General features: G+C 44.5%; 1 protein-coding gene across 1 annotated transcript in view; it reads right to left on the bottom strand.

Annotated features, from left to right (window-relative positions):
• Positions 1 to 806: 806 nt before the first annotated feature.
• Positions 807 to 19,960, bottom strand: part of LOC126203946 (odorant receptor Or2-like) — a 70,358-nt gene continuing 51,204 nt past the window's right edge. The window contains exons 4-5 of the mRNA XM_049938340.1: positions 16,691 to 16,846; positions 807 to 1,038 (exon numbers count right to left, since the gene is read on the bottom strand). Of these exons, the coding sequence (XP_049794297.1) occupies positions 982 to 1,038; positions 16,691 to 16,846 (213 nt within the window). The 3' untranslated portion in view covers positions 807 to 981. The remainder of the gene's footprint in view (positions 1,039 to 16,690; positions 16,847 to 19,960) is intronic.

The following is a 19,960-nucleotide window of genomic DNA, read 5'->3' on the forward strand; positions in this document are numbered from 1 at the left end:
AGATCATCTGACGTATGCTTACTAACAAATCGAACGATTATCCCTTACGTAACAGACAGGCAAATCTCTTGAGAGAATAAGTTGCGGATGATCGATTTGATATGTAAAATAGAAATATGTTAAGTTTATAGTACCTAATAGCATATGTAAAAAAACGCAATATATCTGAAGGCAGGCCTGAAACGAGCCCAGCTATGTATAAGATCATCTGACGTATGCTTAATAACATATCGAACGATTATCCCTTACGTAACAGACTGGCAAATCTCTTGAGAGAATAAGTTGCGGATGATCGATTTGATATGTAAAATAGAAATATGTTAAGTTTATAGTACCTAATAGCATATGTAAAAAAACGCAATATATCTGAAGGCAGGCCTGAAACGAGCCCAGCTATGTATAAGATCATCTGACGTATGCTTAATAACATATCGAACGATTATCCCTTACGTAACAGACTGGCAAATCTCTTGAGAGAATAAGTTGCGGATGATCGATTTGATATGTAAAATAGAAGTATGTTAAGTTTATAGTACCTAATCGCAAGCGCATTGTATCTGAGGGCAGGCCTGAAACACGCCGCCACCTCACAAAATAAATACGCAGACATGAAGAACAAAGACGTAGAATGTTAAAGCATTTGTTTTATTTAAAAGGCTTTAAGAGTTTTCACGTAAAAATTTCCGGGGCATTACTTTTGTGAGAATAGTGGTGCAAACTAGCTCATTAAAGTTTGTTTCCTTCATTTAGCTTTAGAAACCTGTCTTCATGTGTCAAGAAGGTACTGCTTGGTAAAGTCACATTGAATGTCGCATGTCGCTGGCAACGTAACAGTGGTATTTCGAAACAAAAGAGCAGTACAGTGTCACGTGTGCTGCTCTTGGTGGATGCTCGTGCTCACTCCAGGCGTGGTTTTCCGTCAGCGGTGACTACTGTGCAGCGTGCAGAAACGTCGAAGGGAGCCAGTAGACACGCAGGACTTCAACGGCCGTTCAACTGACGCAGTAACGTGTAGTAAGAGTAGGCCGCATTCATCAGCTGAAACAGGACACCGACCATAACTGCAGTGTTTCTCAACCAGTTCCAATGACGAACTCTTCTCGGTATATCAGCCAAGTGAAGTGGTGAAAGTACAGCCAACTTTGGGAAATGTTTTTGTCTCGATTTTATTTGGCATTTTCCCACCGTCATATATTCATCCGTCGTATTTGCGTAGTATCATTCTACTACGTTTTTCGTTAACTGATATTTTTAAAAAAATTAGGATATTAATAAACAAGACAACGTTACAAAGTACTCACATTATCATCCCATAAAAAAGGACCACAGCATCACACAAAATATCCACACATCATGTGTATAATACACCTAGATAACTAGCTAGCTAGTTTAGTTATTGAACTTTGCATCTAATATTTCGAGGGCCGTTCAATAAGTATTGAACTTTTTCTGAAAGAAGGTCCATTTTATTTAGTGTACCGCAGTATTATTTCCCACTCTTTTGGCTACAAAACACAGTTTTTTAACATAATCTCCGTTCGTTGCGACAGCCTTACGCCGCCTTACCAGGAGGGTCTGTACGCCAGCATGGTACCACTCTACTGGTCGACGTCGGAACCAACACCTTGCTGCATCAATAACCTTTCCCCATCCACGTACTGCTTCCCACTCAGTGTATCCTTCATTGAATCGCATGAAAGTCGGAAGATCCAAGATCCGAGCTGCAAGGTGGATGAGGAAGAACAGTCCAGTGAAGGTTTGCGGGCTCCTCTCTGGTGTGCAGGCGTGTTAAGGCCTTGCGTTGTCATGGAGAAGGAGAAGCGCGTTTGGATTTTTGCGGCGACAAACACGCTTAAGTCGTTTCTTCAACTTGCTGAGGGTAATACACTTCACGAGTCATAGCTGTGTGCGGCTGGCCGGTACGTGGAATATTGGGCAGGTTTGCGTGACCTTCTCGCGATGACGACAGACTCCTCGCTCAGTGACTCGCCATGCTTTTGTTCACTGCCAGGTCCACGTAAATACTCTGCAAGCACCCGTAAATATCGGCGATGCTCTTGTTTTCCGCCAAAAGAAGCTATCTGTTTGGAATGCACCTTCGCCACAGACGCCATTTTGAAAGCTACATAAAGCGCCGCCACCTGTGGGAACTTCATGAAATATTCCACGATGTCCCACAAAAAATTCCACATTTTTTCAGCTGAAATTAGAAGAGAAAAAAAATGTTGCATTACTTATTGAACACAACTCGTAATTCACTGTTTTAGGCTGGCAGTAACAATATAGCCGATGTTGGAAGGGGAAACTGTGCGTTAATCAACGCTCCGAAAAAAATTGTTGTTTCTCGTATCTCGAACATTGCATAAATCATGTAATGGAGATTCCTTCGACGCAGTGGACATTCGCCATGGTTTAAGCGCATGCTCGTAATCGTTGATGTGAATCGTCTGCTTCTACCGCAATCGGCAAAAGAAGCTAATACTATTTTAGGTTGCGGCCAGCCATAATGCACTCCTTCTGAAATCCTGGTAGAATTCCATTGCGCCTGCTAGTCGTTTCTCGCTTTTTCATCGATTAAGTTCAGCATTTATCGGTAAGGAAGTCTATGGTTTAGGATTTCCCATAAGTTCAATGCGCCTTTCGTTATGCTGTCTATTGTTTCATTATGAAAGATGCCACTGTGCCCTTGAATCCACAAAAATTATTATTAATCCTGCATGCTTATTTGTAGCGACTTCTGTTATTTACCATTTTATAACGAAGTTTTTGTTAAACTGTGGCATGTAAGAAACTCGATGAAATGTCTCTACGCATCGACCAGTTTACTCGGCTGATATCCCGAGAAGGTTTCGTCAGTACAGGGATTATACTCTACTGGGATATCTATCAAGTAATTGCAATGGCTGTTACTGTGGAGCTACAATGCGGCTAACTAGAAAGTTCAACTCCTTATGACCATGCATCAATTTCTTATGAAACCACAGATCATCTGCGAAAAACACAAATAATCAGACGTAGTAAGAGTACATGAAACGTATTCACAGTTGTGAATACGAATATCCATCAGCTGTATAAGAGAATGACGACAATGAAAATTTATGCCGAGCCAGGACGCGAACTCAGATTTCCCGGTTTAAGCGAGTGGTCGCCTTAACCACTTTGGCTATCCGTGCACGACTCACAGACAGACCCAAAATTCCATATGTCGGCGTCCCTGCGTCATAACCTGTACTCGTACACGCATTATGTAACCCTATACAGGGGAGGACATTTAGTTGAAAGTCGCCGCCTGGTATCGGCGGATAAATATGTTACTGCAATGCCTGTGTTGTTAAGAGGAACGAAGGAACAGGCACTTCTTAATAACACAGGCACCACAATATCGTATGTAGTATTTTAATAAACCGATTTTATATAAGATTTACGAAGGATATACACTGTTCTTCAGAGGGACCAGCTGTATTATAAATTTATCAGATTCATGAAAGAGCTGCCGAAAAATTTGTGGGATGCTTGAAAACTGGACGTAAATACCGACTTCGTGCGAATTCTGTTATGTCTGGCACTCGCGCACTTCAAGCAGTTTTCAAAATGTAGTACTTATCACAGCGCTCTCCAAATTTTTTGCAGCTAACGAATAACAGCAAAGAGTAGCCACAGGCAGCACGTCCAGTTTGCACCATGGACCGCGGAAAGTAGAATTTTTCGGAATTCTCTGAACGGCACAGCTTCGCTCGCATACGGGGGAAATGCCGGAAGCCTACTAAATGAAAGAACAACGAGTGAAATGCACAAATATGTATCCATCTTTCGGCTCGTGAAGTTTAGTGACACCTACTAGCGTTTCAAAGGTGAGCGCTACAAATCCTTCATATTCCATTCAAAACAACGGAGTAACGAGGAGCTCTCACGCGTCCGTATTTCTGCATGACGCGGCTAACCGAGAACTAGTCCACAACTGGGAAAGTGTCTAGGCCTGAGGTGGTGAACTGGGATATGTGCGACAATTGTAAAATTATAGAGCTGTTTTATTTGTCTATAACTTTAGCGATGAACTATTCAGCTCAGCAGAATGTCGTGTACGTTTCTCTCCCTCTACCCCCTTTTGATTTTCATGTTACGTAACTTACTTTTTCATCAGTACATTCCACGACAGTTTCAAAGATTTCAGTTTGTTGCTTCCTCCGTTTTTGTACGATCTTACTTAACACTGTACGTCACTGGTAAGTCTTAATTCTTTCTTGTCTCAATTTAAATAAATTTTTTGATACCAGTAGGATGTTTTCTCCTGTATGCGAGTTTTACTGATCTTCCCCTTCGTGCCTCCTAAATAGCAGACTCTTTTCACTTCCTCCAACGTTTTCCATTTCCCATTTTTTATCCTCAGCCAGCCCCTATTCTCCTTCGTACAACTCTTCAAAACTTGTGCCTCACTTTGACCTTAATTTAGTTGTGAGTAGCCTTATCTAACGCATTCAACATTTCTGTCGGTTTCTTTTAATTTTGGTTAGAAAGAGTATATCATCTCGTCTTGTCTGTCAGCCTTAGCAGTGAGATCTGTTGCCCTTCGATTTTTTTTCTTCTTCCCTGATTACTTTTCCTATGTAAAAGACAAACCAGGGAGCTGCAACCCTGTTTTGCGGCATTCATAATATCAACTAGTCAGCACCAGTGACTTTCACTTTAAATAACTGCAACTTAATTTTTATAAGCACTATGGCAACTCAACTACTCTGCACGTACCTTCTTCTTCCTGAAACTTCTCTGCTTACTCAAGTCGTTCACAGAGCTTCTTGCAAGCTCCTCTTTTCTGCCGCAATCTATTTTTCTACCACAGTCTATCTTCTCCCATTGCGCTCCTCTTCGCATCATCCTCCACCTGGTCTCTCCATCTTGTTCGTAGTCTTAAAATTGGTCTACGTCCAGATTCTGTCCATTCTAGGGGTCTCTCTGGACGCATTCTTTTAATGTGAGCAGACCGTTTGAGCTCTTTACTCCGCGCAGTGCGTCATGACAGAGCACGCGGCCGCGTTCTCTGTACGCGATTCAGTATACATCGCAGAAGCGGATCCATCCACTGTTTGCAATATGGCTGTTTTATTCTATGACATACTGCCTTTTAGCAGTGTTTTGTTCTGAGAGCAATGAATGTTGGCTAAAAAGATTCCGAGCTTTGCCGCTCTAAGGTTTTAGTAATATAGTTGCCTGAAGATGTGGCTTTTAGTACCACGAAACCGGTAGTGATACAATAATAAAGGACTAAATACAGCTGAAGCGGTTATTAACACCCAAGATGTTCCGTATTGTTTCATTCCTTGTCCAGTCCCCTCTCGTCTTACCAAGGATCCCTCGTAGAAAGAGTACTTCTGTTGCTTATATTCAGCTCCCATCTTTCTTTGTTCAGATCCGACAGTCTGATCCATAGGTCAGAACTGGAAGATAATATGACTTGTAGATCATGATCTTTGTTTCGCAGGTATTTTATATTTATAATTATATCCGACACACTGCGATACACTGCACTCACCCACATTCTACACTCCTGGAAATTGAAATAAGAACACCGTGAATTCATTGTCCCAGGAAGGGGAAACTTTATTGACACATTCCTGGGGTCAGATACATCACATGATCACACTGACAGAACCACAGGCACATAGACACAGGCAACAGAGCATGCACAATGTCGGCACTAGTACAGTGTATATCCACCTTTCGCAGCAATGCAGGCCGCTATTCTCCCATGGACACGATCGTAGAGATGCTGGATGTAGTCCTGTGGAACGGCTTGCCATGCCATTTCCACCTGGCGCCTCTGTTGGACCAGCGTTCGTGCTGGACGTGCAGACTGCGTGAGACGACGCTTCATCCAGTCCCCAACATGCTCAATGGGGTACAGATCCGGAGATCTTGCTGGCCAGGGTAGTTGACTTACACCTTCTAGAGCACGTTGGATGGCACGGGATACATGCGGACGTGCATTGTCCTGTTGGAACAGCAAGTTCCCTTGCCGGTCTAGGAATGGTAGAACGATGGGTTCGATGACGGTTTGGATGTACCGTGCACTATTCAGTGTCCAGTGTAGGAGATCGTTCCCCACACCATGATGCCGGGTGTTGGCCCTGTGTGCCTCGGTCGTATGCAGTCCTGATTGTGGCGCTCACCTGCACGGCGCCAAACACGCATACGACCATCATTGGCACCAAGGCAGAAGCGACTCTCATCGCTGAAGACGACACGTCTCCATTCGTCCCTCCATTCACGCCTGTCGCGACACCACTGGAGGCGGGCTGCACGATGTTGGGGCGTGAGCGGAAGACGGCCTAACGGTGTGCGGGACCGTAGCCCAGCTTCATGGAGACGGTTGCGAATGGTCCTCGCCGATACCCCAGGAGCAACAGTGTCCCTAATTTGCTGGGAAGTGGCGGTGCGGTCCCCTACGGCACTGCGTAGGATCCTACGGTCTTGGCGTGCATCCGTGCGTCGCTGCGGTCCGGTCCCAGGTCGATGGGCACGTGCACCTTCCGCCGACCACTGGCGACAACATCGATATACTGTGGAGACCTCACGCCCCACGTGTTGAGCAATTCGGCGGTACGTCCACCCGGCCTCCCGCATGCCCACTATACGCCCTCGCTCAAAGTCCGTCAACTGCACATACGGTTCACGTCCACGCTGTCGCGGCATGCTACCAGTGTTAAAGACTGCGATGGAGCTCCGTATGCCACGGCAAACTGGCTGACACTGACGGCGGCGGTGCACAAATGCTGCGCAGCTAGCGCCATTCGACGGCCAACACCGCGGTTCCTGGTGTGTCCGCTGTGCCGTGCGTGTGATCATTGCTTGTACAGCCCTCTCGCAGTGTCTGGAGCAAGTACGGTGGGTCTGACACACCGGTGTCAATGTGTTCTTTTTTCCATTTCCAGGAGTGTATATTAGAAACATCCTACTCCATCTTAGCTTATCGACGGGAATTCTGTAGCAACATCAGTGCAACAGTTTTCTAATACTAGGCTTCTTTTCCTCCGCTATGTGAAAGGTCAGAATTGCTCCTTTCTTCGGGCACCCTTACTCCCCCTGAAACAAAGGGTAAATATCATTTCTGGCCTACATGCCTAAGTACGATCGATGCTTCAGCGAGGGATGCTTCTTCCATCAAACTTTGCCCTGCAGTGTAAAGCGTTATCAATATCCACGCTGAACCGCTGCATCCACAGTATGAACTGTAGAGCCTCAGGTAATGCCATTCGATGACACCACAGGTGATCTGTACACCACTGTCTGGGGAACAACAGACAGAATCTACATCTACATCCACATCCCTCGTGATGTGCATTTTTATAATATATATAAACGATCCAGTAGAAAATGTCAGATACTTTCTAAGGCTGTTCGCAGTTTATGCGGTTGTCTGTTACAAAGTAGCAACGCCAGAAGATAGTAACGATTTGCAGAATGACCGCCACACAACTGATGAATGGTACAGGCTCTGTCAGTTGACCCTGGACGTAAAGAAATGTAACATATTGCTCATACATAAGAAAATAAATCCAGTACTGTGTACCTATACTGTTGACGATAAACCACTGGAAACAGTATCTGCCGTAAAATATCTAGGAGTAACTACCCAGAAAGACTTGAGGTGGGATGACCACATAACACAAACATTGGGAAAAGCAGATGCCAGACTCAGGAAGACTCTTAAGCAAATTTATAAAGAACATGTTTGACCGATTCTTGAGTATTTTTCATCTATCTAGGATCCCTACCAGACAGGACTGTTAGAAGAGATAGAGAAGATCCAACGAAGAGCGGCACGTTTCGTCACAGGAACGTTCAGTCAGCACGAGAGCATTACGGAGATGCTCAAGATCTCAACTGGCAGACGTTACAAGAGAGGCGTTGTGCACCACAGAGAGATTTACTACTTAAATTTCGATAAGAGCACTTTACGGGAAGAGCCGGTCAACATATTGCTTCCCCCCCCCCCCCCACACACACACACAGGTAAGTCTCGCATAATGACTGTGAGGTAAAATTAGAGCCAATATAGAGACTTACCGACAATCATTCTTCCCACGCTCTACTCGCGAGTGGAACAGGGTTGGATGGCTCAGTTATGGGACCACATGAAATATATTACATTCGAATCCCATGTCCATGTGGACTGCTTAAACGACTCTGTGTGTACTGTAGTTGTGTAATCTTACCTTCGCACTCCCTACTGGAGCGATACGAAGAGCAGCGTAATATATTCCTAGATTCCTCAGTGAATACTTGGTTTTGGTAGTCAGATAACCTCTTTATTCAAGCGTCTGCCAGTTCAAGTAACGCTCTCCTGTAGGTTAACCACATCTGTGACTGTTTGAGGTTCACTTGTTTGTATGTGTTCACCCGTTAATTCTATTAACTTCAGCAGTATATCAACATGGAACGGAAAACTGATAATGTAAACAGTCTTCTTTGTAGACTGCATTTTGCAGTATCCTCCGAACGAACCGAAGTCTGGCACCTGTCATTGTTCCATTTCATATCCCTACAAATTCTTAAACCAAGGTATAAGTACAAGTTGACTGATTCCAGTTGTGACTCACTCATATTACAGTCAAGGGATGCAAGGTTTTTGCGGTTTGGAAATTGCACAATTGTACATTTCGCAAAATGAAAAGCAAGTGGCCAATCTCTGCAAGTAGCCAATCTCTGCACCGATTTGAAACTTATCAAGATAAGATATGATCCATGAAAAGATTTTTCAGGTAGTACTTCATTATACACAGCCACACAAAACAAGTGAAGTACCTAAAGACATGGCCAGATGACAGTGTAACTTTTTATGCATACACACAATCAGCAGTTATGCAAATGATGAGAGCTGCAATTCTCTGCGGTATGTTGAACGGTCAGCTGAATGCATAGGTGTTGTTGGTTGTTGGTGTTTAGTGCTGTTACCAGGTCTCACAAGGTATACAAGGGACGTAAAGAGCGTTACATATCGAGTAATGACTATGAAGGATAGGGAGATGTTGGGTACGCATGTCAGACAGGGTTGTCAGCACCTGGCAGAGTTTGAAAGTGGCCTCATTGTGTGTCTCCATACAGCCAACTGATCGAATAGTTCAATATCCAGATATCTGATACATTCGGTTGTGACAGTGGCCCGATGGTGGCTATATGGTAACATGAGGGTACACATACGAGGGTTGTCCTGAGAGTAAGTTTCTATCGGTCGAGAAATACACACCACAGTGAAAACCCAATGAAGCTTTGCACAGATGTTTTGGGTAGTGTCTCTAGTATGAACGTCGATCACATCAAGACGCTCTTTTCAGTTGCGAGCGCACTGTGAGCGAGTAAAGATGCGTGGAACAACGATGTCTCCCACCAAGTAGGAGGGCCCGCTGAGAGGCTTCGCCTTAATGAATGCAGCCCACCTAACACAACTGCCACGCACTTACTTCTTCATGGCAATTCTCAGCCGCACTCTGCAGGGGCAGTGAAGACGCTCCTGCAGCCTTTTCGATGGGAAGTGTTGGATCACCCACAACACACCCCTAATTGGCTCGTCCTGAGTATTATCTCTGTTCACATGAAAAGTTGGATACGAAGACAACACATGGGCGCAGGCTACGCACTATAGGCCATCGTAGAGAATTATCGGAAAGCACAGGCAGCTGCCTCCTATGACGATGGTGTTGGAAATTTGGCATAGCGCTCCGACAGATGTCTAAGTCGGAGCGGCGACTATGTAGAGAAGTATCTGGAAAGTGTAGCTAACTATTGCAAATAAAATATTTTTGATTTTCACTGTGGTTTCCATTTAGCGACAGATCGGAACTTACTTTCTGGACAACCCTCGTACTTGTCGTCCAGATTCCGGGCGACCACGTCTGTCCACCACAAGGAAGGATCGCCTTATTGTGCAGCAAGCACATCGTTGCCTTTTCAGATCCGAGAAAACGAATGAATTCCGTGCAACATTCTGTGTCATTCTGCGCCACTGGTTGAAGACTAACAGCTGCCGGACTAGGGAATTACCATTCCACGAGTAGGCTTCCGTTAACGCCAATGACAAAGACGACTGCCTCTGGTAGCGTACCGTGACCATAAATGGCTGTGACCTAGGGAGAGGTACGATTCTTCCATTGTTTTGGATTTGCACAGCACTTTTACTCCTGGCGTTATGTTGTGGGGAGCCATCCATTGTGACCTCAGATAGTGGTTGGTAGTTATTGCGGGAACTCCGATGGCATGACCGTACGTCATTGACGTCGGACATCCCCAAGAGTTACCTTCCCATTCAACAGTACTGTAGTTCCCCATTTCAAAGGGTGAACCACTCGTCCACACATGGCAAGTGTCGCTATGAGCTGTGTGCGTGGTATTGAGGACTCCTGTGGCTACTGGCAACATCCCAAAACCTGTCCCTGACAGAACATGTGTGGACCAGCTCGTACGTCAACTCTGTCCGTGCCACTATCTGGAATATTAAGGGCGAGTTAGGAAAGCTGTAGGCCATTTTGCCTCAGGAGAAGATACAACGGATTTGTGACATCGTTCCCATCAGTGTGCAGATCAAAGCTACAGGGGATACAACGTCATACTATTACCTAAGTATGCTCACCCTGACGATTTCTTTGTATATTTTACTCGATTTTGGCAATCACTGCAGCAAAATCACACACCGTCTTAACTCCTGAAGTTTCATTTCGGTTCCTACTCCCCTTCTGGGCGATTCACTTTTTTGCCAGGCAGTGTAGCTAACTTCATTATTCGTTACAGGTTCGAGGTAACAGTATCTCCAGATCATTAATATTCGAAGTGAGAAACAGATTTACCTGAGGCGATTCTGGTCAGACTCGAAGTAAGTAAAGTTTCTCCAAAGTTACGACACGCTTTCAGCCTGCTTCACTACTGGAACTATTCGTGCGTATTGCGGCCAGTGGACTTTGTTTGGACCAAGGCAGCACCACGAATTCTTCTAATATGTAATCATTTTATGTATGGATTGTAAGTTTTATATTCTTCCGATCTGACACTTTTGAGCTACAGGAAAGTAGCTACATACACTATGTGATCAAAAGTATCCGGTAACCTGGCTGTAAATGACTGAAAAGTTCGTGGCGCCCTCTATCGGTTATGCTGGAATTCAGTATGGTGTTGGCAGCTTCCAATCTCGCAGGCATACATTCCATCAGGTGCTGGAAGATTTCTTGGGGAATGCCAGCCCATTCCCCGCGGAGTGCTGCACTAAGGAGAGGTATCGATATCGGACGGTGAGGTCTGGCACGAAGTTACCGTTCCAAAACATCCCAAAGGTGTTCTATAGGTTTCAGGTCAGGACTCAGCGCAGGCCAGTCCATTACAGCCATGTTATTGTCGTGTAACCACTCCGCCAAAGGCCGTGCATTTATGAACAGGTGCTCGATCATGTTGAAAGATGCAGTCGCTATCCCCGAATTGCTCTTCAATGGTGGGAAGCAAGAAGGTCCTTAAAACATCAGTGTAGGCCTGTGCTGTGATAGTGCGACGTAAAACAACAAGGGGCGCAAGCTCTCTCCATGAAGAACACGACCACACCAAAACACCACCGCCTCAAAATTTTAGTGTTGACACTACCGACGCTGGCAGATGACGTTCACCGGGCATTCGCCATACCCTCACCCTGCCATCGGAACGCCACATTGTGTACCGTGATTCGTCACTCTACACGACGTTTTTCCACTGTTCACTCTTCTAATGTTTACGCTCCTTACTCCGAGCGAGGCTTCGTTTGGCATTTACCGGCGTGATGTGTGGCTTATGAGCAGCCGCTCGACCATGAAATCCAGGTTTTCTCACCTCCCGCCTAACTGTCATACTAACTGCAGTGGATCCTGATGCAGTTTGGAATTCGTGTGTGATGGTCTGCATAGATGTCTGCCTATTGCACATTACGAATCTCTTCAACTGTCGACGGTCTCTGTCAGTCAACAGACGAGGCAGGCCTGTACGCTTTTTCGCTGTACGTGTCCCTTCACGTTTCCACTTCACTATCGCATCGGATACAGTTGACGTAGGGATTTTTAGGAGAGTGGAAATCTCGCGTACAGACGTATGACACAAATTACACCCAATCACCTGACCACGTTCGAAGTCCGCGAGTTCTGCGGAGCGCACCATTCTACTCTCTCACGATGTCTAATGGAAATGAGCGTTTGGCGTCATTGGCCCGGAGGCCCCTTTCGGGACAGGTCCGGCAGCTTTGGTGCAGGTCTTCTTACATTCGACGCCACACTGGGCGACCTGCGCACCGAATGGGGATGAAATGATGATGAAGACAATACAACACCCAGTCCCTGAGCGGAGAAAATCTCCAACTCAGCCGGGACTCGAATCCGGGCCCGCAGGACGGCAATCCGTCACGCTGACCGGTCAGCTATCGGGGCGGATGAGTGCTGACGTCGCTGATATGAAGTACCTCGCAGCAGGTGGCAGTACAGTTCATCTAATATGAAAAACGTTTGTTTTTAGCGGTGTCCGGATACTTTTGATCACATAGTATGATATTCCACTTCTCGCCACGTATTCACCAACATTTCAGGTGTAACTGTGCCAACCATCTAGACGATTCTTTCCCATAAATAATTGATGTCTGTGATCTTTTCACTGTAAATAACATTTGATATATGACCCCAAAAGAAAAAGGCCAGTGGGGTTCAGTTTGGGCTTCATGGTGGGCAAGGTATTGGGCCAGCACTGCCTATCCACCTTCCTGGAAAGCGAGTGTCAAGAGCTGCACTCACATGGTTACTGTAATGAGGTGGGGCGCCATCTTGTTGGAAAAACACAAGCCCCTTTCCCGCCTCAATATCGTACATTTGGGGAAAATATATTCTGCCAACATGTCACAGTAAACGCCCCCGTTTATTGTTTTTTTTCCCTACAAAAATGAAAGGATCAATCACACGATCTTCCATCAACCTGCACCAGACATTAACATTGGGAGAGTCACGTTGATGTTGAATAACTTCACGTGGATGCTCTGCCCCCCAAATTCTGATATGAAATGTAGTCTCATCAGAAAAGAGAATCTTATTTAAAAGATTGACATCATCATCAATTCTGTGTAGAAAGTCAACAGCAAACTGATACCTTTCGATTTTATAAGTAGGTTTTATTTCATGTAACAGTTGCAATTTGTATGTGCACAGCTTAAGTCTTTTATGCACAACATCATACAGACTACCTTTTGGCACTCCTAATTGTAGATACGTCTGGCCAATGACTTGTTCGGGATCTGAACACAGGAAACACAGATCTGTTCAACAACATCTTTAGAAGTTCCCGGTCTACCTGGTGATTTTGCTTTTAAAACACTACCGCTTTCCTTGAAAAACTTTAGCCAACGACGGATAGTTTTTGCTGTAGGTGGTTCACCACCATACTGACTTCTAAAATTACTTCACACTGTTATAACTGACTCAGTTTTCATAAGCCAGATAACACAATGAGCTTTCTGTTGTGTAGTACACATTGTTGCTGACTTGCTCTGCACTACGCTGCACGCACGCCTGGACTGAACTGAGGGAACAGAGAAAAACAACAGCAGTGGTGCCGTCTCAAGGTCAAACAGACCTGCCAACTGCAGGAGAGCCAAACTTGAAGAGTTGATGAACCAAACACCACAAACTAGAACAACAGTGTATGTCACCTTGTACAGATTCTAGGAAAACTAGGGAGTTCTTTTTTAAACACACTATATATATATATATATACATAGTCACTTTTGTAAAATCTTTGTAAAATCCAGTTTCGACCAGCCAGTTGTCAGACGATTAAAAGAGAAGATAATTTCAAGCTTCATAAAATTTATCATATATATATATATATATACTAGAGGGTGGTACTGTTCCTCAAACATCATGCCCTAACGCCCTTTCCTGCCATAGCAATTTAGCAATTGGTAATGTATCCGATTCGCTTCTCTTGCTCAGTCACCTTGTAATGGTTGTGATACAGCGTTATACAAAATTGTTCAGTATTCGTATCGAGAGCTTCCCGACATGGTGTTTACTTATGGAAAGGCAAAATCCATTGGGCAGTGGGCAGCAAGGTTGTGTAAGAAAACCTATCCCCGCCCACAACAACCCCACAATATTGAATTTCTGCAAAAGTGTTTCGCCGTTTATCGCAGGAAATCATGAAGGACGTACCCGAAATGTTCAGACAGCAGACTTAGAGGAAAATGTGATTAACACTGTGTAAGGCGACCGCCGTGTCAGCACCAGGCAGTTGCCCTGCCAAGTACAGGGTATTCCAGACGACCATTGTTACTACCCTTATTACTTACAGCGTGTGCAGAGCTTACTAGCGTCAGACTTGCCACACGGGAGCAGTTTTGTCACTGGTTTCTTCACCAAGAAACCACAATTCCAGGGTTTGTGTCATCAATCGTTTTCACAGATGAGGCCATCTTTACGCAGAGTGGTATCTTCATCTTTCGTGACAATCATATGTGTGGTAGTATGCAGAACCCCGATGGTATGGAGACAGCGAATCATCAGCATCGGTGAAGGCGGAATATATGGACCGGGATAACTGACGACGTATTTTGGGACCAGTCTTCCTTCCACGTCGCCTAACAGCCCGGAACTATAGATGTTTCTTGTGGGTGACTTTGCTTCCCTGCTGCAAGATTTGCCATTGATGATTCCAAGGCTTATGTAGCTGCTACATAATGGTGTTCCAGCCCACTTCGCCGTTATATGCTGACGTATCTCAATAACGTCTTCCCTGGTCGGTGGATCGGACGTGGCGGTCCAGTTGCATGGCCTTCTCGTTAACTGGCTCTCAACCCGTGCGATTTCTTGTCGCTGGACCATCTCAAAAGTATCGCGTATGCAAAGCCCATTCCAGATGTGGAGACGACAAGCTTATTGAATCTGCCTTTGACACTGTTCAGATGCAGCCTGGCGATGTGAACGTGTGAGACAGAAAATACTAAGGCGAGCACACGCATCCGTTGAAGCACATGGAAACCATTTTCAACATCTACTCTAACTGCATGGTACAGCGCATGTTAGACCGCAGTCTCTTTGACAATGTATGATTGATTAAATGGTATCTAGCATGGAAATCATGCATTTCCGGACATAAGTTCGTTAGACCTTTTTTGTTCCGTATCCTCTCATCGATCAATCCATATAATAAGAGCGATTCACAACGCTCCCCTCTTTCTTCTGTTTTTTTTTTTCACTTTTGTAAAATCCAGTTTCGACCAGCCAGTTGTGAGACGGTTAAAAGAGAAGATAAAGGGTCCTTTCAAGCTTTATAAAATTTGCCAAATCATTGTCTACGTCATGATGAAAAAGATTAAAATTATACCTAAAATCATACGATACAAGCTATTTGAAGCGAATGAGAACGCAATGAGAACCCCTTCCTCACCATTTTGTAGATAGCAACTTCAATAATGATTCTTTCACTTCTCTTTTTATCCCCTGCCAGTCTGAAGAAGACCAGTGGCAGGCCAAAAACAGTTTTTACACATAACAGATTTGTGAAATGCCTGTGTGACTGTGCCAGCAAAAAATAGATAATAGATAATACAACATATCAATCAGTCAATTAATGTCTAGGGACAGTATGTAATTTTTTTCTTAATTCTTTGTGGATACTGATTTTTCGATCTTTTTCAGCACTATCTGTACATCGAAAAATCAGACTGTACACTCTAGAAGACCTTGTCCATCGTCACGCAGAAAGCGTTCAGTTGGACATCAGGGTACGCTCAGCCACTATACCACCGCTTCTTTACTCACAACACGATGCTACGTGACAAAATGTTACTTTCTGCAGACACAGTATTTTAAGTTAAAATAATAAAAAAACTAATTCGATTACCTCTATATGCCAATGTATATTGCTAATAAGCCGAGCCCCAGTGGCATTTTCTATGTTACCTCTTTGTTTTAAGCTTGTGCCTTAGCTTTAATTGTCTTTTCACTACTCACTCATCTTTCTTTGTCGGATCGTGGTATAAGCAACACGTAAGTTATTTGTACCGTTAGCTTACGTAATAATAACTTCAAAATTAATTATTCGACTGTATTTCATTTCTTAAAATGAGATGATGTACCTCATTTGAAATAATATTTTCTGAATTACATTTATTATTCACGAATTTCAGAGGCCATTTTGAAAAAGTTTTACCCGGGTTGTTCAACGACGAGTTTCATTTGTGGTATTCCGTCAATCATTCTCTTAATAGAGAAAGACACAAATCTTTGTCAATATCAAAGTCCGATTAAATTAATTCCCACATTTTTTCAGTGCAAGAATTGTATTAAACTTTCACCGTCGAGAGTATTTGTACAATAACGGCAGATACCCAGAAAGTGTTGGCCTGAGATGTAGTCATTCTTTTTTTCAGCTATGGAAATAATTAATGATATCTCTTGATATTTGTCAGATCAAGAATGGTTACTTGTAAAAGGTATTAATGCCGATTATAGGCCGAAAGTATAATTATGTGACCCTGAAGCTACAAAAACACGCACGTGAAACTTATCACACGCATTTTTTGTGTCTTTTAGGTGGAGGATTCTCCCACTGTAGAACTATCGCTATCGAGACGATGCATTTCTTCACACAGAAAATAAAGCAGAGAGCGACATTCAGCAGTTCCTGCACGCTTGCAGATACTACCAACCGAGACGAAGGAGGCCCTGTTGACAGGGTAGATGCCCCCCGCGTTGAGCAGCAGTGGCTTCTGGCCGCGGCACATCAGGACGCGCATACTGCTCTTGAAGTTTGCCGCCCTGTCCACCCACGCACTGTTGTATGCTGCCTGGGACAGCTCCTCCGCCTGTGGAAGAGAGCAATACCCATTGTCTGTGTTCTGCTGGAGACCTCACAGCCTGACGATATGCAATATAGTTTCTACATCTACATCTACATATACATCTACATATATACTCCGCAACCCACCGTAAGGTGCGTGGCGGAAGGTACCCTGTACCACTATTTGTCATTTCCCCTCCTGTTCCAAATAGAGCGAAAGAAAAACGACTGTCTGTACACCTCGTATGAGCCCTAATTTCTCGTATCCTATCCTCGTGGTTCTTACGCGCGTTATATGTTGGCGGCTGTAGAATCATTCTGCAGCCAGCTTCAAATGCCGGTTCTCTCAATTTTCTCAATAGTGTTTCTCGGAAAGAACGCCGCCTTCGCACCAGGCATTCCCATTTGAGTTCGCGAAGCATCTCCGTAGCACTTACGTACTGTTCGAACCTACCAATAACAAATCTAATATCCTGCCTCTGAACTGCTTCATTGTCTTCCTTCAATCCGACCTGGCACGGATCCCAAACACTCGAGAAGTACTCAAGAATAGGTCATACCAGCGCTATACATGCTGTCTCTTTTCCTAAAATTCTCCCAATTAACCGAAGTCGACCATTTGTCTTCCCTATCACAGTTTTCACATGCTCGTTCCACGTCGTATCGCTTCTCATCGTTACGCCCATATATTTAGACGACTCGACTGCGTCAGCAGGACACAGTTTAGCACGGGTCGTCATAAAATCTTTATCGAAACCGCGAGAAAATTACAGTTAGCGTAAGCCAGGGTGATTTTGTGCCGTGCAGGCGACTTGTGCCACTTGCACTTCCTTTTGAGAAAAGAAATACGTCCTAGCATTTCGTAACGTCCCCATCAGAAGAGCTGCAGTAATTGAAACTTTGCTGGATAGTGCTGCCATCTGCAGTCTAAGTATTTTACCGTGCGAGCATGTTTGTCGGTAACTTTCTGCTGTGTCTCTTAGAAGGAAGAGTACCAACAAACTCTGGTTAGTACATAGGTTTGCTAAATTATTCATTACTATCATGCCACAATATGAATGTTCTCTCAATAATGGTTTTGCCACATTAGTGAGAGTTGTTAAAAACTAAAAGATGCAGGGCGGACTTAGTGACACCTATTAAGGGGACATTGTACATGATATTTATTGAAATTTGAAATCTTTGTTTTCTACTCAGTAATGTACTTTGGACTTTCCTGAACATTTTGGTGTATAATTCATTAAAATCAGACAATTGTGAGTCGTTTAAATAATATTTTGAATGTTGACGTGTGACTGTCGAATTCCGCAATAACGCATATACTGCCGCAGTTGAGCAGTCATATCTTGAGAATTACATAGTGTAGAAGGCTGTGAATTGCTTTGTTTTGTGCCTACTGCTACGTCTCAGAAGTTGGTATTACGAATAAACAAATCAGTCCTCTGTTTCTGATACTAATTTTGTTGAAAGTATTGTGATTATCGGCTATTTTTGTAGTAAGCTAACTTCTATTGCCTTCTATATTGTAACAACTATAGCGGCTTCTGATACCAAATGTAACAGTTGTGATACTAAATGTGGCACTTCTGTCACTAAATGTAACTGGGTTTTCTCTTTTGATGCAAGTCAATTGTCAGGATGAGCATTCTAAAGCATTCTGTCAGGGTGAAAATATTAAATAAATTAACTTTTCTCTCTTAACAACATGTGGGCGGGTTGGGTTCTTCCTTGGCTCGGGTATGAGGTCGAATGAAACATCAGTTTTACATAAGATAACTTTTATTGAAGATTTGTACAACTGTATCTTACGGAATATTCTGGTTCGGAGAGCGGCAGCTGTGTCGTTTGTGAAGTCTTCTGCTGCGGCAGCGGCAGCGGCGGCGGCGGCGGCGGCGGCGGCGGCTGATTACGCGTAGCGGTGTGTATCTCGTGTCCCGTCTCGCCCAGCTGACGGGAGACGCGCAGCGCGAGGTGGCCCGTTTAATTATTGCGAGCGAAATCGTGCATCGAATGATACCTTGGGTGTCGCGTCCCAGTGTTTCTCTTCTCTAAGCGGCCGCGTGTGTTGTGCGTCGACCAGCGGAGCGGCGCGGCGGGGGAAGGCCAGTGTCCCGGACTCGAACCACGGACTCCCGCTTGCCAGTCTTCGGCTGTCAGGTCTTCATCCCAGCTCACAGGTGACTACTGATGTGAGGCCGTCTCCTTCCCGTCCTCACGAGTCACCCGGGTATGTAAAAACCAGACTTCAAATACCTTTTAACTTCTGTCTTCTGGCGCTGCGGCTGCTGTTTGCTATTCCATTACAGCGGCGGACTTGGTGCGTCTGTGCATGATGCAGTCTCTTCTTGCATGACGGTCTTCAGCACCGAAACTGACTGAAAACTTCTTCGTCTTCTTCGTCTCTTCTCTCCGTCTCCGTCTTCGTCTCCGTCTTCGTCTCCGTCTTCATCTGACTTCCTCCCTCTGGCCCACTGCGTCTCGCGTATTTATTCACTTCAGTTTACTGGAGGTGAACGACATCACGGTCATTGCCTCGTCTGTCACGTTGAAAAGCTTCTCGAAGAATCTTCTTAACGTCGGTCGTTGGCTCTTGGAATGTAGGTGAGGGCTTTTGATCACATGTGACGACTGAGAAACACGTGAGCCGGTCATTGCCTCTTCTGTCACGTTGAATAGCTTCTCGAAGAATCTTCTTTACGTCGGTCATTGGCTCTTGGGATGTAGGCGAGGGCCTTTGCTCACATACGACAACTGAGAAACACGTGAGCCGTTCGGGCGATGCCCTGACGGCTGAATCGACAGCGCCCGCTTATGTGGAATTTGCTGACTTCAGGGTCATTGTCTCTTGTGTTCTGCTGTTCGGCCCGCTGTTTGCGAGTATGTAACTCCCTAAACTAAACCAAGTTTTTCATTTATATCCTAATTTCTAGTTCACTTTGATTTCACTAATTTATTTACTTAAGTACCACTCAACATTCCTCCACCCTTCGGAGAAATTCGCCCTCGAATTTACCACTCAACATTCCTCCACTCTTCACACGGCAAAAGCACTAACATAAACAATGAAAACTCTCGACTTAGAAGATTACACACGCTTCACATTAAGTATGTTGAAAATACTTTAGCACTTTACTAAAGC

This window comes from Schistocerca nitens, chromosome 9 (assembly GCF_023898315.1).
Source record: "Schistocerca nitens isolate TAMUIC-IGC-003100 chromosome 9, iqSchNite1.1, whole genome shotgun sequence".
Lineage (NCBI taxonomy): Eukaryota > Metazoa > Arthropoda > Insecta > Orthoptera > Acrididae > Schistocerca > Schistocerca nitens.